The sequence below is a fragment of the Camelus dromedarius genome, chromosome 16 (genome assembly GCF_036321535.1).
Source record: "Camelus dromedarius isolate mCamDro1 chromosome 16, mCamDro1.pat, whole genome shotgun sequence".
NCBI lineage: Eukaryota > Metazoa > Chordata > Mammalia > Artiodactyla > Camelidae > Camelus > Camelus dromedarius.
In genome coordinates this window covers 29154073-29174531 of record NC_087451.1, presented here as the reverse complement: position 1 = coordinate 29174531, position 20459 = coordinate 29154073, and the positions used below count along the sequence as shown (strand labels likewise).

Below are 20459 nucleotides of genomic sequence, written 5' to 3'. Positions count from 1 at the left end.
CCTGCTGCCGCCCGACCCAGTGTGGCTCCACGGACTGGGGGAAGGCCCGAGAATCTGCACCCTGGCGTCCCGGGTCCCAGAAACACTGCCTCACCCCAGAGGGGGCTGCTGATGGCCCCTGTGATGCTGGGGGCGATGAGTTCCTCCCGCCAGCCAAGCACAAGTCCTGGGCAGAACCTCCGCCAGCAGGTCTACAGCTGAAGAAGATTTAAGCGGGGACATTCCAACCATTTGACACCTGCCCTCAGATTTCTCATGGGCACCTCCAATGAACGGTGTCCAAAATAGAACGCTCTGCCCTCAACCTGCCCTCTGACCTCTGACCGCCCAGTGGGATATATACAAGGCACTGCACCCGGCCGTCCGGGCAGGAACCCAAAGCATCTCCCATGGCTACCCTCTTTCTCTCTCTCCAACATGCGATCTGGAAGCAAATCCCTCCAACAAACCTCCAAACTCCCTCCGCACCTGTCACTCCATCAGCCACCACCCTGGTTCAGACACCAACAGTCCCCTCTGTGTGGAACACCCAACCTCCCTTCCTTCCTCAGGGCCACTAGTCCTGCAAATGGAGAGGCGTGTGTGTGTGTGTGTGCATGCGTGTGTTTGTAATGTTAGATCAGTTTATGTCCCTCCCTCACGTAAATCCATCCCAGGACTTCCCCCTGTGCTGCAAAAGAATGCCAGATTCCACAGCACAACCCCCAGACCCCAGGACTTGGCCCTGCTGCACTCCTGCCTGCCCCTGACCCACCTCCCTGGCTGATGACCCCAGAATCACTCCCTCAGTCATCCTCGCACCGGCCCCTGGCCCAGCGCCCCCCCCTCGGTGCTGCCCCACCCGCCACCCCCCGCCAGACAGATGCTCTGTCTCATCTCCCTGCTTAATTTCCTTCTGCTGACTCTATTTTGCCGTTTTACTTGCTTATTTATTTTATGTTGTGTGTCCCCAACCACAAAAACGGAAGCCAGGAACACCGTCTGCCTTGTCCACTGCTGCGTCTCCAGAACTCAGAACGGTGCCTGGCCCCCAGAATGTGCTTCATAGGTGGGGGGTGGGGGGCATAGAGACAAAGACACAGAGGGCAAGTGAGTGAGTGAGACAGAACACCGCACACTGACTCAGGATCTCTCTCCCGCACCCCGCTCTCCTCATGAGCAGAAAGTAAGAAGGGAGGTCCCCATTCTGAGCACTTTGTTGACAAAATCCAACAATGAGGTCGCCTACGCCTGTGCACTCCTCTGAGGCTCCCTGGGGCCTGAGGAGGGGGCCTAGTAGGGGCTAATTTGGCCGTGAGGTTGGAGTTCTGCCCACCCCATCCCAGGATCCCTCCTACACAGGCAGGGAGGGGAAAAGGCGTGCCCCAAGGCTGAGGCTCCCCATGGGCAAGGCCAGCATCATGGACCCTGGACCCTGAGCAGCCCACCCCCTAGTCCTGGCCCACATACACCAAAGACCTCCCCAAATTATGGCCCGGAGGAGGGGCCCCCATCAGGGTGCTCTGGGGGCAGAGTGAACAGGGCACAGGGACTGAGAGTTGCTACGAGAGCTGGGGTGGGGACACAGGCTTTCCTGATGGAGGCGTCTGTCCTGCTCTCCTGATCCCCGTCCTCCCTATAAAGATACTTGTGCACGCAGAGGGCGGGGAATGGAGCCCAGAGGGCTCCGCTGGCAATAAAGGCAGGTGCCCTTGAGGGCCAGGCTGCGGGTGGCACGGACCCAGAGGCAGGAGTCCCTCTGAGGCGCAGGTGCGTGCACAGTCTTGGTTCATAGACGCGGAGGATACGAGCTGCCTGGTGACCCTAGGACTTTGCTCTGCTCCTCGGCAGGAACCTGCCTGGAACTCGTGTCTCTGGAGAACCCATCCATCATGAGACGCCCGGCTGTCCTCCTCGCCGTGGCTCTGGCCGCCCTCCTGGCTCCAGCAGTGGCGGCGCCCGTCCGCCAGCTGAGCTCCCGGAACAAGCTGCTCCTGGTGTCCTTCGATGGTTTCCGCTGGAACTACGACCAGGACGTGGACACCCCCAACCTGGATGCCATGGCGCTTGAAGGGGTGAAGGCTCGCTACATGACCCCGGCCTTCATCACCTTGACCAGCCCCTGCCACTTCACCCTGGTCACTGGTGAGTGTCGGCCTCAGTGGGGCCTGGGGGTGGGGGTGCTGAGAAACCAGGGAACCAACAGAGGGAGCCCCAGCTTATGCACAGGGCCTGTCCTATGGTGTGTGGTGCAGGGACAAAGGTGAGACCAAGGAGGGGACACTCTCACTGGGCAGACACCGCTCGGCCAAGGGGGGTCATCAGCAACCCTCACTGTTGGTGGCAGCTAATAGAAGGTAGATAAAAACACCTAGTGTCTCAGTTTAAACGGTGACTACAACCAGGGTGGCGACCCAGGAGGGCTTCTGGAGGAGGTGAGTGTGACTAGGATTCAGAAAGACAGGAGAGATGAGCCTGAGGCTCCCGCTCTTCCCACTGCTCACTCCCCAACCCATTATCACTCTGTTTATGCTGGAAACCTAAAATCCAGGTGTCACAGGGCCACCCTCCCTCCGGAAGCTGAAAGGGAGGATCCTTCCGGCCTCTCCAGCTGCCGGTGGCCCAGGCATTCCTTGGCTGATGGCTGCAGCTCTCCAATCCCTGATCCTCGTCACACGGCCGTCTTCCCCGTGTATAGCCCTCCTCTTCTTGTAAAGATACCTGTCCTTGCGTTTAAGGCCCACCCCGATCCAGAAAGCCCCATCTTAACCGAGCTCGTTACATCGTATCTCCAAACAAGATCGCATTCTGAGGCTCTGGGTGGACGTGACTTTGGGGCGTGCTATTCGGTACAGATGGCTTATCCTCACACCAGCATTTCTGTGACCACGGCCCCTTCCACACACAGACGGAGCACCTGGTCCTCCCTTCTGCACGTCCCCTCCTTACAGAATATGACCCGATGGGGATGCGGAGGAGGGGGCGGGCCATTCCTCACCCCCCGCTTTTGTGCCTTCTGAACTCATGTGAGGGCGTTTCCATGCGAAAAAAAAAAAAAAAAAGAATAGTAAAAGATGCCTCACAGAGCTCCTCTTTGTTCATTTATCTTCCTGCCTGGGACCCTACTTCATGGCCAGACCCTGACTCATTTAATTAGTTCCCTCCTGACAGCCAGCCAGGTTGCTCCCAACCCTTTGCTAAAACCATCGAGGCTGCAAACGATATCCTGGCACATGTGTACTTGCGCGTTTGTGTGCGTTTAGCTGCGAGATAAGCTGCTCAGAGTGGAAGCAGAATCTCTGGGTCGGAGAACGTGGCTGTGTCGGAGCCCAGCCCAGGCTCCCCAGGCGGCGTGGTCCTCCCGCCACCCTGGCTGTTTCCTGCCCTCCCACCGCCCCTCTGCTCTTCCACCCCACAGGCAAGTACATCGAGAACCACGGGGTGGTGCACAACATGTTCTACAACACGAGCAGCAAGCTGAAGCTGCCCTACCACACCACGCTGGGCGTCCAGGGGTGGTGGGACAATGGCAGTGTACCCATCTGGGTCACGGCCCAGAGGCAGGTAACGCCTTGCCCGCACCCCCTCGGGCCGTCGGGGGAGGTGGGCGGGGGCCCGGACAACAAGGCCGAGATCCACGCAGGCCCAGTCCCCGCCCTGGGAGTCCCCGCCCTGGGAGTCCCCGCTCCTGACACAGGGGTGGGGGTGGTTTGAGTGGGGTCCCTCGGAAGATGGGAGCCAGTTGCCCAGGAAAACCCAGAGCCTGCCAGTCCTCCCTGGAGCCCTGAGACCGGAGGGGTTGCTCCATACTCCCAGCCCGAGGGAAAACTGGGCCGCCCCACACTGGTGGGAAAGGGGGCCACAGGGAAGATGACCTAACTCCGCAGGAAGGCAGGGAACGATGAAGTGGCTTCACCCCGCCCCCTCCTGTGTGCCTCTCAGGGCGCGGCAGCTAAATTCTAAAGGGTGGAGGGCAGGGTAAGAGGTGGGTCGTCCGCATGACAAGCCCGAGACCCCAGCATCTTGCAGTGCTCTGGGGCTTCCTGGCAACAAACTCAGAGATTTTCAAGGGGAGCCCGGAATGAGCTTTGAAAGCTACACCCACCACCTCATAGGCAGGGCATCCACTCAGGTTGAGTCCCCTCGCTCCAGAAGGAGCTACCAGACACCAGGCTCACTGGCAGAAGCTGTAGCCGAGAACTTGGCATCTCGAGGAAGAATGGCCTAAGGGACTGGACGGGCAGACGGGGCATGTGTGGACAGATGGATCTGTAACTGAAACAGCACTGGATTTATGGAAAGACAGACGGATGGCCAGGCTGAAGGCTGAAAGGGCAGGCCACAGGGGGTGGGCGGGGGGACCGATGGACACACAGCTGGACAAGGACACGGCAGGGAGAAGCCGGGCTGCAGGCCGGAAGGGGAGGGCTCATGGGCAGCTCAGCCTCAGGGCAGATACCTAAGGCCACAGTGACGATGAGGACACAGCATATCTGGGGATCCTTTTATATCCACTATCTCATTAGTGCTGAGTCCACTGGGCACCTGCTCTCTCCTCTATAAAATCAGTATCAGCCCAATAACAGAAGATAAGAGCTAGGAAGGGCCTTTCAGAAAATACAAAGGCCTGTGGTCCTAGCTGGAGCAGGGCTGGGTGAGGAGGCAGGCGGAGGGCAGGCAGGGGGCAGATGGGTCAGCGCACGGGACAGGCAGGGCGCAGGCAGGAGGCGGCCCGAGGCGCTGACACCGCCCTCCCCGGCAGGGCCTGAAGACCGGCTCATTCTTCTACCCCGGCGGGAATGTCACCTACCAAGGCGAGGCCGTGACGCTGAGCCGGAAGGAAGGCTTCCTGCACAACTACAAGGATGAGGCGGAGTGGAGGGCCAACATTGACACGGTGATGGAGTGGTTTACGCAGGAGGGCCTGGACCTCGTCACGCTCTACTTTGGGGAGCCAGACTCCACGGGCCACAGGTACGGCCCCGAGTCCCAGGAGAGGAAGGAGATGGTGATGCAGGTGGACAGGACGGTGGGCTACCTCCGGGACCGCATCAGGCTCAGTGGCCTGGAGAGCAGCCTCAACCTGATCATCACGTCCGACCACGGCATGAGCACGGTCAACAAGAACGCCAGCGACCTGGTGGAGCTCCACAAGGTCTCCAACTTCTCCTTCAAGGACATTGAGTTCGAGCTCCTAGACTACGGACCCAACGGCATGCTGCTCCCCAAGGAAGGGATGCTGGAGAAGGTGTACGAGGTCCTCAAGGATGCCCACCCCCGGCTCCACGTCTACAAGAAGGAGAACTTCCCCAAGTCCTTCCACTACGCCAATCACTCCAGGGTCACCCCCCTGCTCATGTACAGCGACCTCGGCTATGTCATCCACGGGGTGAGTTCCTGCCGGTGCCAGGCACTACCCAGGGCTGCTGCCAGTGCAGGCACTTCCCGGAGCTGCAGGGTCTCTCCATTTCTGTAAAAAGCACACCCCCTGTTTCTAGCCAGACCCCAATTTGAGGAGTGTCAGCCACCAAAGGGACACCCCCACAATCTGCAATAGGCGTGGGTGTGCGTGTGGACGTGCACTGTGTACCTGTATGTGTGTGCATATGTGTGCATGCGTGCCTGTATCTGTGTGTGGATGTGCACACGTGTGTATGTGTGTGTGTAAAAGGGAAAGCGTGGGAAGGTGAGCTAACAGGTGAGAACAGAGAGCCCAGGGGGGCTGAGTAGGAAGCAAGACAGAGCAGGGAAAGGACGAACTGCCGCGCTGCGCAGCCAGCAGCAGGAAGGGGCCTGGTGCGCGCCCCTGGGCTGAAGCTCCACCCTGTTTACTTGGGGTCTCCATTCGTGTCACTGGGTCTTTACTGAGGCTCCCTCTTTGGGCCACTGACCTTTGGGGGCTGAGAATTCAGAGAAACGGAGGCTCGGAACCCTTCCTGCCCCCCTTGACCCCCTCCAGGGGTCCTCTGCTGAGGCGGCACTGCAGGGGGTGCTGTCAGAGAGGGTGGGGTGGGCTGGGAGGGACAGCCAGGACTTGGGACCCCCCTGCCCGCAGAGAGTGAACGTGCAGTTCAACAACGGGGAGCACGGCTTCGACAACAAGCTCATGGACATGAAGACCATCTTCCGGGCCACGGGCCCCAGCTTCAAGAGGGGCCTGGAGGTGGAGCCCTTCGAGAGCGTCCACGTGTACGAGCTCATGTGCCGGCTGCTGGGCATCGTGCCAGAGGCCAACGACGGGCTCCTCAGCACCCTGCTGCCCACGCTCCGGGAGGAGGCCGGCGACGCGGCCCCCAGCACCTCGCTGGCCACGCCCCCCTCAGGTGCACCCCTGCCCTCCCCCTGCACCCACGCGCCTCCAGGCGGCTGCAGGCGGTGCGTGTCTGCACAGCCGCGACCAGGGTGCCCCGCCAGCTGCTTGAGGTCGCCTTCTCTTTCCCTGTCCCTGGCTCCTGGGAACATCTCGAGTGCCTGACATTCCCACAGCACCTGACGCCATACGGAGCACTTTGTGCATCTTGGCGGCCTGGGCAGGAGAGCAGGCGTATGTGAGCACCTTGTTTAAAGTGGGGAGACTGAGGGCCAGAGGGGCTGGCGGTTTGCCCGTGGGATCAAGCCTTCCAGGTGAAGTCCACCTCCAGGCTCCATGGCCATGTGAGGCCTCCTTCCTGGAATCTTCCTCTGTCCGCCTCCTCCACACACACCCTCACCCCTATCCTGACCCATCTCAGGGGCAAAGGTCATCTGGAAGCTGGCAAGGTGGCAGCCCTGTGGGCGCCTGGCTAGAGGTGGGCAGGTTTCACTGATCAGGGACTGTGAGGGGTCACACTGATCACAAGCCAGGAGGCCAGTGCAGCTGGGACAGGCGATCAAAGCGGGGATGGTGAGAGATGAAACCAGGGGGCCGGTGGGGGTGGCCCAGGGCACCTCACTCACCTTTAAGGAGCCAGGAAGGGGACACGCTCCAATTTCCCTCATTCACTGGGTCCTCCGACTTTCCTTAGGCTCCGCCCTCCTGCCAAGTGGCCGGCCCCACTTGGTGACAGGACTACTGGTGGCTGCAATTCTTCTGGCCAAGGTTGCATAACACCCACTGCTCAAGGTCAGAGGCCCAGGAGGCCGAGGGGAGGGTGGGGCCATGCTCCCTGCAGTTCCAGCCTGATGCCTCAGCCCTGTCAGTCCTCGGGACCCCGGGCCCACCCTGCCAGCCTCTCTGCTGTGGACTTGAAGCAGTCTTTCCAAAGCAGACGACCCAGAGGAGAGAGGAGCCCTCCCCTCTCCCCAGCCCTTCCCCTTCTGCCTGCAAGGTCTCTGTGCTCCCCAGGGGATGAGGGAGGACTGGGAGCCACGGTGGGTCAGTCTAGGGGGAGCACTGCAGGGTGGGGTTCCTAGAACACCCGCTCGCTGCATGGCAGCCCCATGTCTGCCCTGTGGTGTCACAGCCCTGCAGCCAAGACAGAAGCTAGTCACGCGCTGATTCTAAAACGACACGGTGGGAGCTGCTCGGCGCCAGGCTCTGGTCTGGGCCCTGGGGATACACAGCGAACCAGACTGCCCGGGCCCTGCACACAGATAATATGCAGAGGACAAATCCATGCCTGAGACAGAGGAGGCCGCAGTAACAGCAGAGAGGGGACGGGCGTGGAGTGGGGGCTGCGGTTCAGGTCGCCTTGGGGAAGGAGGAGTGGGGAGTGGCGGGCGGCCTGAATGATGAGGACCAGCCGGCCGCGCCAAGCCCTGGGGCCGACATTCCAGGCAGGGAAGAGCAAGCCAGGGGCCCTGAGGCGGGACTGGCTCCTGTGTTTCTGGGAGGGAAAGGAGGCCGGGGCGCTCGGAGGCTGGCATACAAGGATGAGTAGCGATGAGCCCCCAGGGGAATGGGTGGGGCGGTCACCTTACGGCAGCAGGGAGCCCCCAGCCGAGGTCACGCAGGGGCGTGCCGTGGTCTGCCGCGGATGAGCGAAAGCAGCGCTAACTGCCCCGTGCCCTCGAGGGTCAGGAATTCCCACAGGGGCCCCCCCGGTCTCTGCCTGGTGTGGGGGCCCCTGTGTGCCTCCCGCCCCCTCCCCTGCCCGGCCGACTTCCCTTCACTCCCTCCCTCTTGGCACCTCCACTTCACCTCCTCCACCAGACCCGCCCTCCCCGCTCCCCCTCCTTTCTTCCCGACCCAACACAGAACTGTTCTTCCAGGCCCACCTCCTCCAAGAAGCCTCCAGAAGCTGCCACAGGGCCTGCTCCAGTCCCTGCTGTGATGGTCTTTTGGACACAGACGGGCCTGTCTCCTCAACTGACGGGGGACAATGCCTGCATGCCTCCACGTCCCCACAGCTCCAGCCCACCTTGGCCATTCTGGTGCTGGCCATATAACCCCTTGGGACGCCCAGGCCCACTCACCCGTCCATGGCCCCCAGACCCACAGGGCGCGCCCTCCTTCCTCCCACCAGAGAACCTGCCCCACGGACGGCGCCCCTGTCTTTGGCCACTGGAGGGCACCCTGGAGCTCGCGGGCAGGTGACAATAAATTCAGCTGTATGACGGGAGACACACTCTTTGAAGGACGGGCTTGTCAGGATCTGCCTGTTCCTCGGATATGAACCCACCCCTCCCCTCCCCTGCCCGGGCCTCTGGCTTCTACTACAACTTGAGCTCCATATCCCACTCTAGTAACCATCCAAGCTGCCCTCCGCAGCTGCCCAACCACCAGCTTGGAGCGGGAGTCCTGCCTGGTCAGAAAGACCCCGTGGCTCCCAGGCCCCGCATCCAACAGTTCTCCTGGAAGGATGAGTGCACCCGCACCGCCTGCGGCCCTCATCCCACCCTCACCAGCTTCCGAGTCTGGATAGTCCCAAATCAGGCTTGAGGGGACAGGTGGGGTCTCCCTGCGGATCCACGTCCGCGAGCACTCACAAGTGCCAGCACAGCCACCACGACCCCCGGGTCTCCAAAAGACCCCAGCCCTCCGCTGAGAACGAACAATGACCACGGTCAGCCTAGCCGACTCTCCAGGGCCCGGCCGACAGCTACTCTGAGAATCGCTCTTGATTGGCTTTTTCAAACAGAAAAGACAAAGAGAGCGAGAAAAGAGAAGAAAATAACCTGGTGTGTCCCACATTAAGTATTCTGCTGCCCCCAAAAAAGTCCCGGTGGTTGACCAACTCACAGAACAAGCTCCGTGGGCCAGGAACACGGTAGCCGAGGTGGGCCGTGAGCTGTGGGCCTGTTTCCCAGCTGTGCAGCTGGGAGAGGGGGCACCACCCTGAGCGGCATGGCCAGGTTCAAAGCAGCTCCCAGCACTCACTCACCGACACTCCGCAGCCCTGGGCAAGTGCTCACCTTTGGGCCTCAGTGTCCTGACCTGTAAAATCAGGACCAATAGCAGTACCTGCCTGAGGGGCTGGTCCGATGATTAAATGAATTACTATTTGCAAACTGCCAGGGCCTGGCCCACGGAAGGGCCCTGTGTTATGTTTTAGGAGTTATGAAAAGACAAGGTATCGTGTGGCAAAAAAGTCACGTCTCCCTTTCATCTCCAAACCTTCTTGTTTCTCTAGCAGAAAGTTTTTGGTTGGTGATACCAAATCTTAAACACCTCCCTTTGTGGCACGGAGAGAGAACCCAGGCCCAGAGCTCTGGTGGGCAACAGCATCAGGGCGGAACATGACAGCACTGTTTTATTTGCCTTATATTTTTTTCTATGATCACCCTCAGTTTGGATGAGTGCTACTGATTTTCCATTTGTGTGTGTTATTTTAAATTTTTTTCCTTTTAAAAGTAACTTAAGTACAAAAGAATGAGTTGATTTAAAGAAAAATGTTGACCAAATAATAGTACAGGTGGCTGGTGGACATGACAAAGTGTTTAAATAATAAAGGAGGCTATCCAGAGGCAGACCTGCTAGAGGTTGTCCACACTCCTCCTGCCGCCTCCTCCCTTCCCACCGTGTGGCCAGCCCAGGATGCTTCTGGAAGGCAGCATTCAGGCCTCCACATGACTGATGTCCAAAGATTCCCCTGGCCCCTTCACAGAAATACACTGCGTTTCATACATGCCCTGCACCCTTCTCAGCTACCTACCAGGCAACTCCAGGACACCACTGAAAACTAACATTGTAATTTGCTGTACAAAGTTCCTTTCAGCATCAGCCAAGCTGAAACAGAGTCTGGAGGAAGCCTAGCTGAACAAAGCCGTGCACAGCATTCTGGAGTCAAGTAGAGATGACTGGGGACTCACTTATACATGGTCCACACACAGCTGCGTGTCAGCTCAGAGCCTTTGTTGAATGTGGCCAGTCTAGGTGCTGGCAACGGATGGACCGTCTGAGTAGTTCATGGCTGGCTGGGTGTGTGACTGGGCTGGAGAAAGCCCCCTTTGTCAGGAGGCCTGGTGCTTTAGAGCCTGCCCTGCATGCTGTCACCAGGAGGCGGCGCTCTTGGGCTCCTCAACATCCCTTGAAGCCTTTCTCAAGCAGCTTCCGAAGTAGAAAGGAATTCAGAATCTCCTATTCCTCCAACTTCTCCTCCTCCTCTGAAAAAGCCGCACTCCTCCTTGGACCAGCCTTGGGGAAGCGGTCACGGAGTATTTCTGTTTCCTTGTTCCTAGTTTTAAATGGAGCCCCAAGCGAAATACTGGAAGTTGAGAGAAAAGAATTACAACTTCCCATACTAGGTTTGCTCTAGGATCCTATGAGGGGAGGGATCTTGTAGCCCCATGCTGAACACAAGGACCACCCGGATCACCCTGGATCAGTGGTTCTCGAGTCTGAGTATGCCTTGGGATGGATTTGTCAGATCAGATGCTGTGCGTGTGAGTGTGAGCACACACACATTTCTAAGTCTTCAGGTACGGAAGTGGGCCTGAGAATTTGCATTTCTCCCTAGTTCCCAGGTGATTCTGATGCTGCTGGCCCTGGCACCGCCCTTGAGAATCTCTGCACCTGGTAAAGGTTATGAATGAATGAATGAATGAGAGAAAGAAAGAAAATTGGTCTATCCTCGTGTTAAAGAGGATAAGAACTGAGGCGGTGTCCCCCACCAGCTGGCTCTGGACAGAGGTGGGAGGGGAGCACGGACATGTCCAAGTTCAGTCCCGGTGGGCCTGGCCAGCCTTTTCCCGCAGAGGAGTTACTTGTTAAGGCAAAGAGTCAGTGCTTTCCAGAACCCAGGGAGCTGCTCCCCTCGCCGCTGAAAAGTAGGAGCCTGTCTCAAAGGCGGGGGCTCCCTTCAGCCCATTCGCAGTCTTTTCATTTGTCCTGGAGCCCAGCAGGAGCACCTGCCGGTCATAAAACCCGACAACTGCCTGCGACGCGTCCCAGACACCTGCGGAACGCGCAGGTTCGTCTCCCCGGAGCAAGATCCTAAGCACCACCGCCCTGCAGAAGTAAGTGCTTCGCGCACTGGACTCGCTGGGAGGCAAGACCGCAGGAATCGCTCGCCCCCCACCCCACCCTAGGCTTGCAGAGAGCGGGAGAGAGGTCCCAGGTCCCCCAGGCAAGCAGGGGCACCGAAGAGGGCGGCGCATCCGGACCCCGGCCCGGGCGCTTCCCTGGACGCATCCCCAGCCTCCCACCGCCACAAGGGGCTGCAGGAGCATCTGTTGCCATGGTTACCCGATGCGTTCCTTGCAGCCTTAGCGGGAGGTTCCACTCCGCAGGCAGCGGTCCACCGAGCCCGGAACCGGGGGCGCAGGGAGGATCCGACGCGAACCCCGCGCGCCGCAAACGCACGCCGTGCACTGTCAAACGAAGCCTCACACGCCGCGCGCTCATCTCACCCGCGCGCGGCACGTACCACATCCCACCGCCACGCACACCACATACACACAAAACACACGCCACACACACGCACGCACACTCCACACGTGTTGCCCACACCGCATGCACCCTCCACTCTACACCACCTCATCCACATCCCAGACACACACAGCATAAATACACGTAAAACACACACACGCACACACGCACACACACACACACACACACACACACACACACTCTCTCTCTCTCTCTCACCCTACACCCACTCAAGACCTGGACGCTGGAGGATAAGCGCTCTGAACCCGCCCACTGCGGTCTCACGCCTCCGCACAGCCCGCAAACTGGTCGCACCCCGGTCCGCGCACGCGCAGCAGGCTGGTCCGCCCCCTCCCCTTTGTGACCAGCGGGCCGCGAGTTCCCTCGCCCTCTCTGCAGCTCGACCTTGAGGGGTCACTTCAGGGGCGGGCACCCCAGGTTAGGACGGTCAACGCGGCGGCCTAGGACCCCGACCCCTCATTCTGCCCGGAAGCGCCCCGGACCCTGCATCTCCGAGACTCCTGCGCTCGCGACGCCAGTGCGCCCCGGGCTGGGCGGACCCCGGCCGCCGGGGGGCGCGTTTCCAGGGAGAATTTGCCAGGGGCTGAGCCCGCGAACCACCCCCGACCCCCGGGACCACAAGGACGCGTCCTAACCCGGCTCCTAACCCCGATCGATTGCGACTCCGGAGGTTTCGCCTCCAACCCACGTGGCAGGAGGAAGTGGGAGGTGGTGAACCTCCAGGCAGCGGGGAGGACCTAGGCCACTCGCACACCCACCCCCAGAGCCAAGAAGGCGAGCTGCTAAGGCCCGGGATCTTTTCTATCTTCATCTGGTCAATTTTTTTCTTTTGTTTTTGGTGATAAATCACTGTGGCTTTTGGCTTAAATCTCCAAAGTTCAAAAAGTGGAGCGACATAGCTCTAACAAAACTAGCCCATTACCACATATAAATTTCATACAAACAAGTTTTCTCATACTTTGCATCAATAAAAATAAAAAACAGGGATGGGATTTATTCTGAACCACATCTTAGATAATAAGTAATATTCATCCAATGACACATGAACCATTTTAAAACACACAGTTCCATCCATCTTATTAAGAGATGCATGCCAACAAAAATTTAACATGTATATCATAAACACATACCACAATTTTAATATATTTTGTTGGTTTGAGGGGTTGATTAATTGTATTAATCACTCAATCCAAAGTAATCTTTTTTAATACTGAGAGTCTTAGAGTCACAAGAAATAATACGTTTTAAAATTTGACTATGGGGGGCAATCAGTGGTAGAGCTGCATGGCTAGCATGCACGAGGCCCTGAGTTCAATCCCCAGTACCTCCATCAAAAAAACAAATAAATAAATAAACCTAATTATCTACCCCCTGCAAAAAAAATTAAAATAAAGTTAGATTACATACATGTTTTTTGTTGCAGAGACCTACGTTTGAGTGATTTAGTGAATTAGTTTCGAACATGAAAATGCTTATATTAAAATAAAATTCAGTGGAAGAAGTGAAACCAGACCCCTGGGTGGAGGAGATAAGGACCAAGAAGAATTTGTCCGTCTTTGGTATCGTGAGGTCACATTGTTGCATAAATGACATTTCATTTGATGTATTTGGAAGAATTGCCCAAGGAAAGCTGGAGGCAGATGCATTTAGAAAAAGAAAGAAATTTTTCTTGCAAAGAGTGCAGAAGAGACAACTTCAGAAGAACTGGCTCACCAAATCCAAAATGCCATCAAGTATTTAAAGGGGGGAAAAAATCATAAGAGAACCAAGGTCGCCAAACTCGCATTCATCTGTCCCAGGTGGGCCAGCAGCCACTTTCTCACGTGATGATCTAATTCCAAAAGGGCAGGGCACGTGACAGAAAGAGTAAAGGTCAGGGCTCAAGCTCCTGTTAGCCGGCAGAGCGCAGGGTCACAGGAAATAGGCAGGGTCCGATCATCCGGGGGCTCTAGTTTTGGTCTGTCTCGGGATGCAAAGTGGTTTGCTGGGTTGGTTCGTTTTTGATGGAGGAACATGTGTTGCTCGGTGACATTGGGAGCAGGGCAAAATGTCAGATTTTGCTTCTGTAGAGTGAGGAGCCCTCATATTTTAAGGAGGTGAAATTTACCACTCCTGGGCATATATCTTGAGGAAACTCTCACTGGAAAAGATAAATGCACCCTGATGCTCACAGCAGCGCTGTTTACAACAGCCAAGACACGGAAGCGACCTAAATGTCCATTGACAGGTGATTGGATAAAGAAGTTGTGAGACAGATATGTATAGATAGATAGATAGATATGAATAAATTAAATAATGCCATTTGCAGCAACATGGGTAGACCTAAAGATTATCGTATTAGGTGAAGTAAGTCAGGCAGAGAAAGACAAGTATCATATGATATCACTTATATGTGGAATCTTAAAAAAAAATGGTACAAACTTATGTACAAACCAGAAATAGACTCACAGACATAGAAAACAAACTGTGTTACCAAAGAGGAAAGGAGTGGGAGGGAGGGATAAATCAGGAGTTTGGTATTAACATATACACACTACTATATACATTAAACAAGGACCTACTGTAAGCACAGGGAACTATATTCAATCTCTTGTAAAAACCTGTAATGGAAAAGAGTCTGAAAAAAGTGCTATATGTGTATCACTTTGCTATACACCTGAAACAAACACAACATTGTAAATTAACTATACTTCAATAAGAATAAATTAATTTTTAAAAATCAAAATTTATAATACACTGGAAATTACATTGTTTGCAACCTTGTGAACCTCACGATGAAAAACAATAGATACCAACCTTAAAAGGCACCAAAGGGGCATGATTTTCCCAAATTCTTTTAGGAGTTATGTGGATAAAGCTGCTTGAAGGCCATTGACCTAGTTCCACTCCCTCCTGGACAGAGGAGGAAGCTGAGGCTGAGAGGAGAGAGATTTGTCCACGTTGCACAGGGAGGTGGTAAAACTTGAGGGAGGCTGTGCCCGTGACCAAGGAGCACAAGGAGAGATGCTCAATGTCGCCGTCATCACAGAAACGCAAATCAAAACCACAGTGAGATGCCGCTTCACCCACAGAATGACTATAATTTCTTTTTAAAGTGGTGGAGAGGATGTGGAAACATTGGGGCCCTCAGATATTGTTGGTGGGAAGGTAAAATGGTGCAACCGCTGAGGAAAACAGTTTGCTGGCTCCTCAATAAGTTAAATACAGAATTACCATATGACCCAGCAATTCCGCTCCTGGGTCTACACCCCCAAAGAACTGAAAACAAGTGTCCAAACAAAAACTTGTACACGAATGTTCATAGCAGCATTCTTGACAAGAGCCAAAAGGTGGAAACAGCTCAAATGTCCATCAACAGAAGAATGAACAAATGAAATGTCCTGTACCCACACAATGAAACAGCATCCAGCCGAGAAAGGAGTGAGGCGCTGACCTTGAAAACATGCTCAGTGAAAGAAGCCAGACACAAGGGGCCACGCAGTAGATGATTCCATTATATGAAATTTCCAGAATAGGCACATCCTTGGAGACAGAAAATAGTTAGGGGTTGCCAGGGGCGAGGGTAGGGAGGGATGGGGGAGTGACTGCTTCATGAGTACAGATACCGTTTTGGGGTGATGAGAATGTTCTGGATGGTTGCACAACACTGTGAGCGATCTAAACTCCACTGATTTATACACTTAGGATAGTTAAAATGGTAAGTTTTATGTTATGTGTGTTTTAGCACCATTTTTTAAAAGACAGATTCTGGGGTACCACCAAAAGAAAAAGAAAGTAGGGAGGCCGTAGAGTGGCCATGCTTCAGGCCACGAGGTCTCACCAGGAGGAACCAGTTTGCTTAGCCGCCTTCCCACAAAGTGGTCCCGGTCCTGTGCTTGGCTAATAAATGCTGCTGTGGGGACCCACAGGGGAGCCAGGAGGGGCAGCTTGGGGTGTCCCCGCTCAGGAGGGCCACTCAACTCTCTGAGCCAGAGCCCGGCTGGAGCCTCGATTCCTCTCTGAGAGAAGCTCAGGGAAGGTGGACGAGGTTGCTCCAGGGAGCACCAGAAATTCCTCCCCAAGGCCACTCTGGGCTCCAGCTGCGGGATGTCAGCTAAATCCCGGTGAATTGACTCCTGGTGGCTCAACATGAAAAATGGCACTTTTCAATCATCAGGTTCAAGCCACCATCAGATCGCTTTTGTTTTTTAAACAGGGCCCACCTTAACAGATACCTCCCAACTTCTTAATAAGAAAATGCAGGTTGATGTCTTCCCATCTGGAATTAATTAGGGAGGTGGTTCTTTTAACAGCAGCTCCTTGGGAGAAACCGTGCTGGAGGACAAACGCAGGGGCCAGCCTCGTTGAACGCCGCAGAGAGAACCGGTCTGGGAGATCAGTGTTTTACATGGAAACTTCACCTAAACAAACAAGTCAGGGGCACCAAACAACCCACATTTATTCTCACACAGCCCTGGAGGCCAGACGTCTGGCATCAGGTGTCAGCAGAGCTCCCTCCGAAGGCTCCGGGGGAGAAGGCTCCCTTGCTCCTTCCAGCTCCTGGGGGCTGCCAGCAACTTCTGGCTTGTGGCCACTCACTCTGACCTCTGCCTCATCATCACATGGCCTTCCCTTCTGTCTGTGTCTCTCTTCTTCAGTCTCTTACAAGGACATTTGTCATTGGCATAGGGCCCACTCGGTTCCTCCAGGATGACCCCATCCCCAGGTCCCTAACTACATCTCCAGACACCCTTTTCCCATAAAAGGTCACATTCAGAGGTACTGAGGGTTAGGGCTGGAACACATCTTTTTAAGTTTGGGGGTTTTTTGAACCCATCTTTTTGGAGACTGCCAGGAGCCCACGACACCTACTTACTTTATCCATGTACCAGCTTTGCCGCGGGGAGATCAGGTATCATTATCCAGATGGACTGCAGCCCATTAACAGGGACAGAGCGACACCTGGAACCTAGCAGACCCCAGGAACCCGAAACGAGCGAAAGGCTGGTTTATTTCATAACACGAAACAAGTCCTCTGGGCTCACTGCCCACAGACCTACCCCGTGTGCATGTTCAATAAGCAGGAATAATAATAATAATAATTCAGTAAGCATGGAGACCTCTCCACCTGGTTTCCATTTTCCACTTTCCATAGAGACACAGGTAATGGAAATATTTTGCTTTTTCTTAACTCGACTATGAGAGAAACAACAGTGTAAGCACAATACTATACAGCGGTCCACCTCTGGTCTCAGGGTCCGAATGACACTGTCCCAGGACCAGGAGCAGCTCCGGTCCCCTACCTGGGGGAGAGGAATGGGGAGTTAGTGTTTAATGGGCAGAGTTTTAATTAGGGGAGATGAAAAGTTCTGGAGATGGATGGTGGTGATGTTTGCACAACAATGTGAATGTAATTAATGCCATGGAACTGTCCACGTAAAAGTAATCTAAAAGAGGGGAGAGTGTAGCTCAGTAGTAGAGCACGTGCTTACCATGCAGGAAGTCCTGGGTTCAGTCCCCAGTACCTCCATTAAATAAATGAATAAACCTAATTACCCCCAAAAAAATTAAACACAAAAGATTTTTTTAATGGTTAAAAGGATACATTTTATATTATGTACATCTGACCACAATTTAAAGTTTTATAAAAGACCCAGCTTGGACCACACATCACATCTGGGTGCCAAATGAAGCCCACTGACTGCCAGTCTGGGGGTGGGCAAAATTCCCTGATGGCAGTGACCTTTATTCCCAGGGGTTCCCCCGGCACCCAGCCCATGACCTCTCTCCTGATAGGCTTCACAAACGTCACTTGTGTTGACTTTTCAACAGTGTCTGTAATATACATGATACAAAGGAACTGTGAACACAGAGAATTGTGTGAGCCTGCACACACACACACACATGCACGCACACATGCGCACGCACAGAGGAGTGGGTTGGAAAGGGGGTGTGTCCAAGATAACCTAACACCACCTACTTCGCTCCATGAAGAAGCCAGACAGCTTGCAACCTGTGGTGATCTGGACGTTAAAACATTTCTCTCGGATTACGTAAAAACATTTCATTTCGCAGCAGAATGAGAAAGGATGTTGAGGGATGCTCGGAGCCAGAGAATTAATTGGGAGGATGTGGAAAGTAACCAGGTCATCCCAAAGCGGCTGTGGGGAAAGGCTTCAGCATTTTCAAGTTTAAATTGCAAAGCCACCTGGAAGCAGATGGGGGAAGCTTCTCCGTGCAGGATAAAGAACAGGCAAAACGCCCAGTCGAATAAAGGTTTTGCAAGATCTTCAGCCTGAAACACAAAGTGCTTAAAAAGCCTGGCTTTGGCAGCCGAGACCTGGCCAGCCCAGCCTAGAACACAGACATCAAAGACTCTGGAGAAGGGAGGTGGACTGTGCCTCACTGTCACCCCCACTCACCTGTGGGGACAACAAGCATGGACAAGGACCAACAATCACAACCAATGCATCTCTTGTTCCAAAACTGGATCCTTTATCTTTATCATGAATCCTCCCAGCCCACCAATCTCCCCTTTCTCCCTCCTCATCTTCAAAGTCCAGACATAACCTCATCACCCACGTTCCATCAACTATTTAATAAGACCCTACAATGCCCGAGCTCTGCCTTCCAGACAGAATCCCTGCAGCCCTGCCCCGAGCTCCATCCTCCTGCCCTCAGCCAGGGAGGCTGGCACAAACCCTGACAGCCCCTCCATCCCACCTCTACTGGTTGCAAGGAGCTTTGGGTTAGGAAGGCTTCTGAGGCCCAGTCTAAGCTCAGAGGGAAAGTACGCTGTGGTCAGTTGGTGAAGTCAACCCTGGAAACAAGATGCAAAGTGATGGCGCCTCCCAGCTCTGGGTTTATTTTATTCCAAAACACTCACCAAAATCAAATTTACACCCGCCATTTTGATACTGTGTGATCAAGGTATGTAAGCAAAGGAAGAGTGTGGTCGGCCAGCTGAGTTTCAAAACTAACATCAGTAGAACCTCCTGTGTTTTGCTGTAGGTGTAAAATCATTTTTTTCCATGCCTTTCAAATACAAGGTCCTAATTTCTTCAATACTCAAAAAGTGATTACAAATATAATTTTTAAAAGATGAATGAGGTAATAGAAAATGGGTAAACAATTTGAATAGAATGTTTGGACAGTTCTCAAAAAAGAAATACCCCGATGGCCAACAGACCCAAGAGGAGAAGCTTAGTCTCGCTCAAGGCTGAAGAAATGGGAAGCAAAGGGAAATGCCACTTCTTTAGGGCATCTATTTTAAAGTTGGATAAAAGCCTAAGGAACTCTCGCCTAAGGCTGGTGGGCGTGGGCATCGGTGAAAATTTCTGGGCGAACAATTTGGCTTCATCCATCAAAATTTAAGATGGCTTGAATCCTTTGACCCACGCAGTTCACAGAAGTTTGCTGAGATACTCCACGTGAGGAGGTTATGGCAGCATTATTTATGATGTTTAACACTGAAAGCTACCCAAATTCCATCAGCAAGGCGGCGAGTAAATTTGTGGTGCAACTTTCAGTGGAATACTACTCAACAATAAAAGTGAAGTATCTGAACCTTGCAGACTAATGCTGAGTGAAGTAAGCCAGACAGAAAAGGGGACACACTGAATGATTCTATTTACGTGAAATCCTAAAGCAGGCCAACTATTCTACGGGGTTGGAAGTCAGAATAGAAGTGACTTCCTGGGGCGCCCGAGGGACCCCTCACCGTGGAATCCTTTGCCTCCATCTGAGTGGTCATTACACAAACATATACATAATGTGAAAATATACTGAGCTATTTCCTTAAGATCTGCACTCTTTATTATGTTAAGTTTTACAAGCTATTTCTGCTGGGAGCATATGTTACTTCATATATACAAAAAAAACCCCACAATACATTAAATATACCAAAAAAGATAAGCTATAAATATATTTTTTACCATGAGTATGTATTACTTGTATATGTATATGTGGAAAACACAATATATAAAAATACATTTAAGATACCTCAAGTACATATTTAAAACACAAAATATAAACAGAGCTTTTATGGTGAGCATATATTACTTTGATATATAGGGAAAACACAATATGTAAGGAAAATATAAGACCAGACTCTTAAAAGACTAGATCTCCCCCACCCCTCGACGTGCAAACCGGTCCTCTCCCTTGCGGCCGGCCTGGGAGGTAGCCGCACCCCTCCCCAGCCCGCCCGCCCCACTCCTCCATCTCACCTCCCCTCCTGGCACTTGGCCACCAGCTTCAGGGCAAGAGACATTTCTAAATACTTGCACTTGAGAAATCGGGAGATCAAAAGGAATTCTTGCCTGTGTTCTGGGGGCCTCGTCCAGGGGCAGGCCTCGGCCAGCGTGTAACTCCATCTCCAGCCACACAACTTTGCATGGCCGGAGACGGAGGGAGAGGGCTCTGGGGGGTTCCTGGGCGGCTTCCAGCACATCGGGGGCGGTTTCCTGCAGTCGGCTACAGTGGGAACGGCAGGAGAGCTCAGGATGAATCCAGGCGAGACCCCAGCTGCGCCAAGACAAAAATGATTTTCCTGGCTGTTGGCTTTACAGCTGCCAAGGCAGTCCCCCCGGGGCCAGGGAGAAGGAGGCGCCCACAGCTGCGCTCCAGGCGATGCCGCAGCGCCCCCCACCCCCGGGCACCTGCGTGGACAACCAGGAAGGCGGGGTCTGGG

General features: G+C 54.2%; 1 protein-coding gene across 1 annotated transcript; it reads left to right on the top strand.

Moving 5' to 3' along the window:
• The first annotated feature begins 1719 nt into the window (after nucleotides 1-1719).
• Nucleotides 1720-8514, top strand: ENPP7 (ectonucleotide pyrophosphatase/phosphodiesterase 7). Its single transcript, XM_011000097.3, has 6 exons — nucleotides 1720-2124; nucleotides 3398-3543; nucleotides 4742-5368; nucleotides 6035-6302; nucleotides 6984-7081; nucleotides 8170-8514. The coding sequence occupies exons 1-5, from the start codon at nucleotides 1872-1874 to the stop codon at nucleotides 7064-7066; spliced, it is 1377 nt and encodes a 458-aa protein (XP_010998399.1). The 5' UTR covers nucleotides 1720-1871; the 3' UTR covers nucleotides 7067-7081; nucleotides 8170-8514.
• Nucleotides 8515-20459: the final 11945 nt, after the last annotated feature.

Coding starts and splice junctions, on each gene's coding strand:
- ENPP7 (XM_011000097.3), top strand. CDS start 1,872: ATGAGACGCCCGGCTGTCCTCCTCGCCGTGGCTCTGGCCGCCCTCCTG. Junction 2,125..3,397: donor CCACTTCACCCTGGTCACTG/GTGAGTGTCGGC, acceptor TCCACCCCACAG/GCAAGTACATCGAGAACCAC. Junction 5,369..6,034: donor TCGGCTATGTCATCCACGGG/GTGAGTTCCTGC, acceptor CCCTGCCCGCAG/AGAGTGAACGTGCAGTTCAA.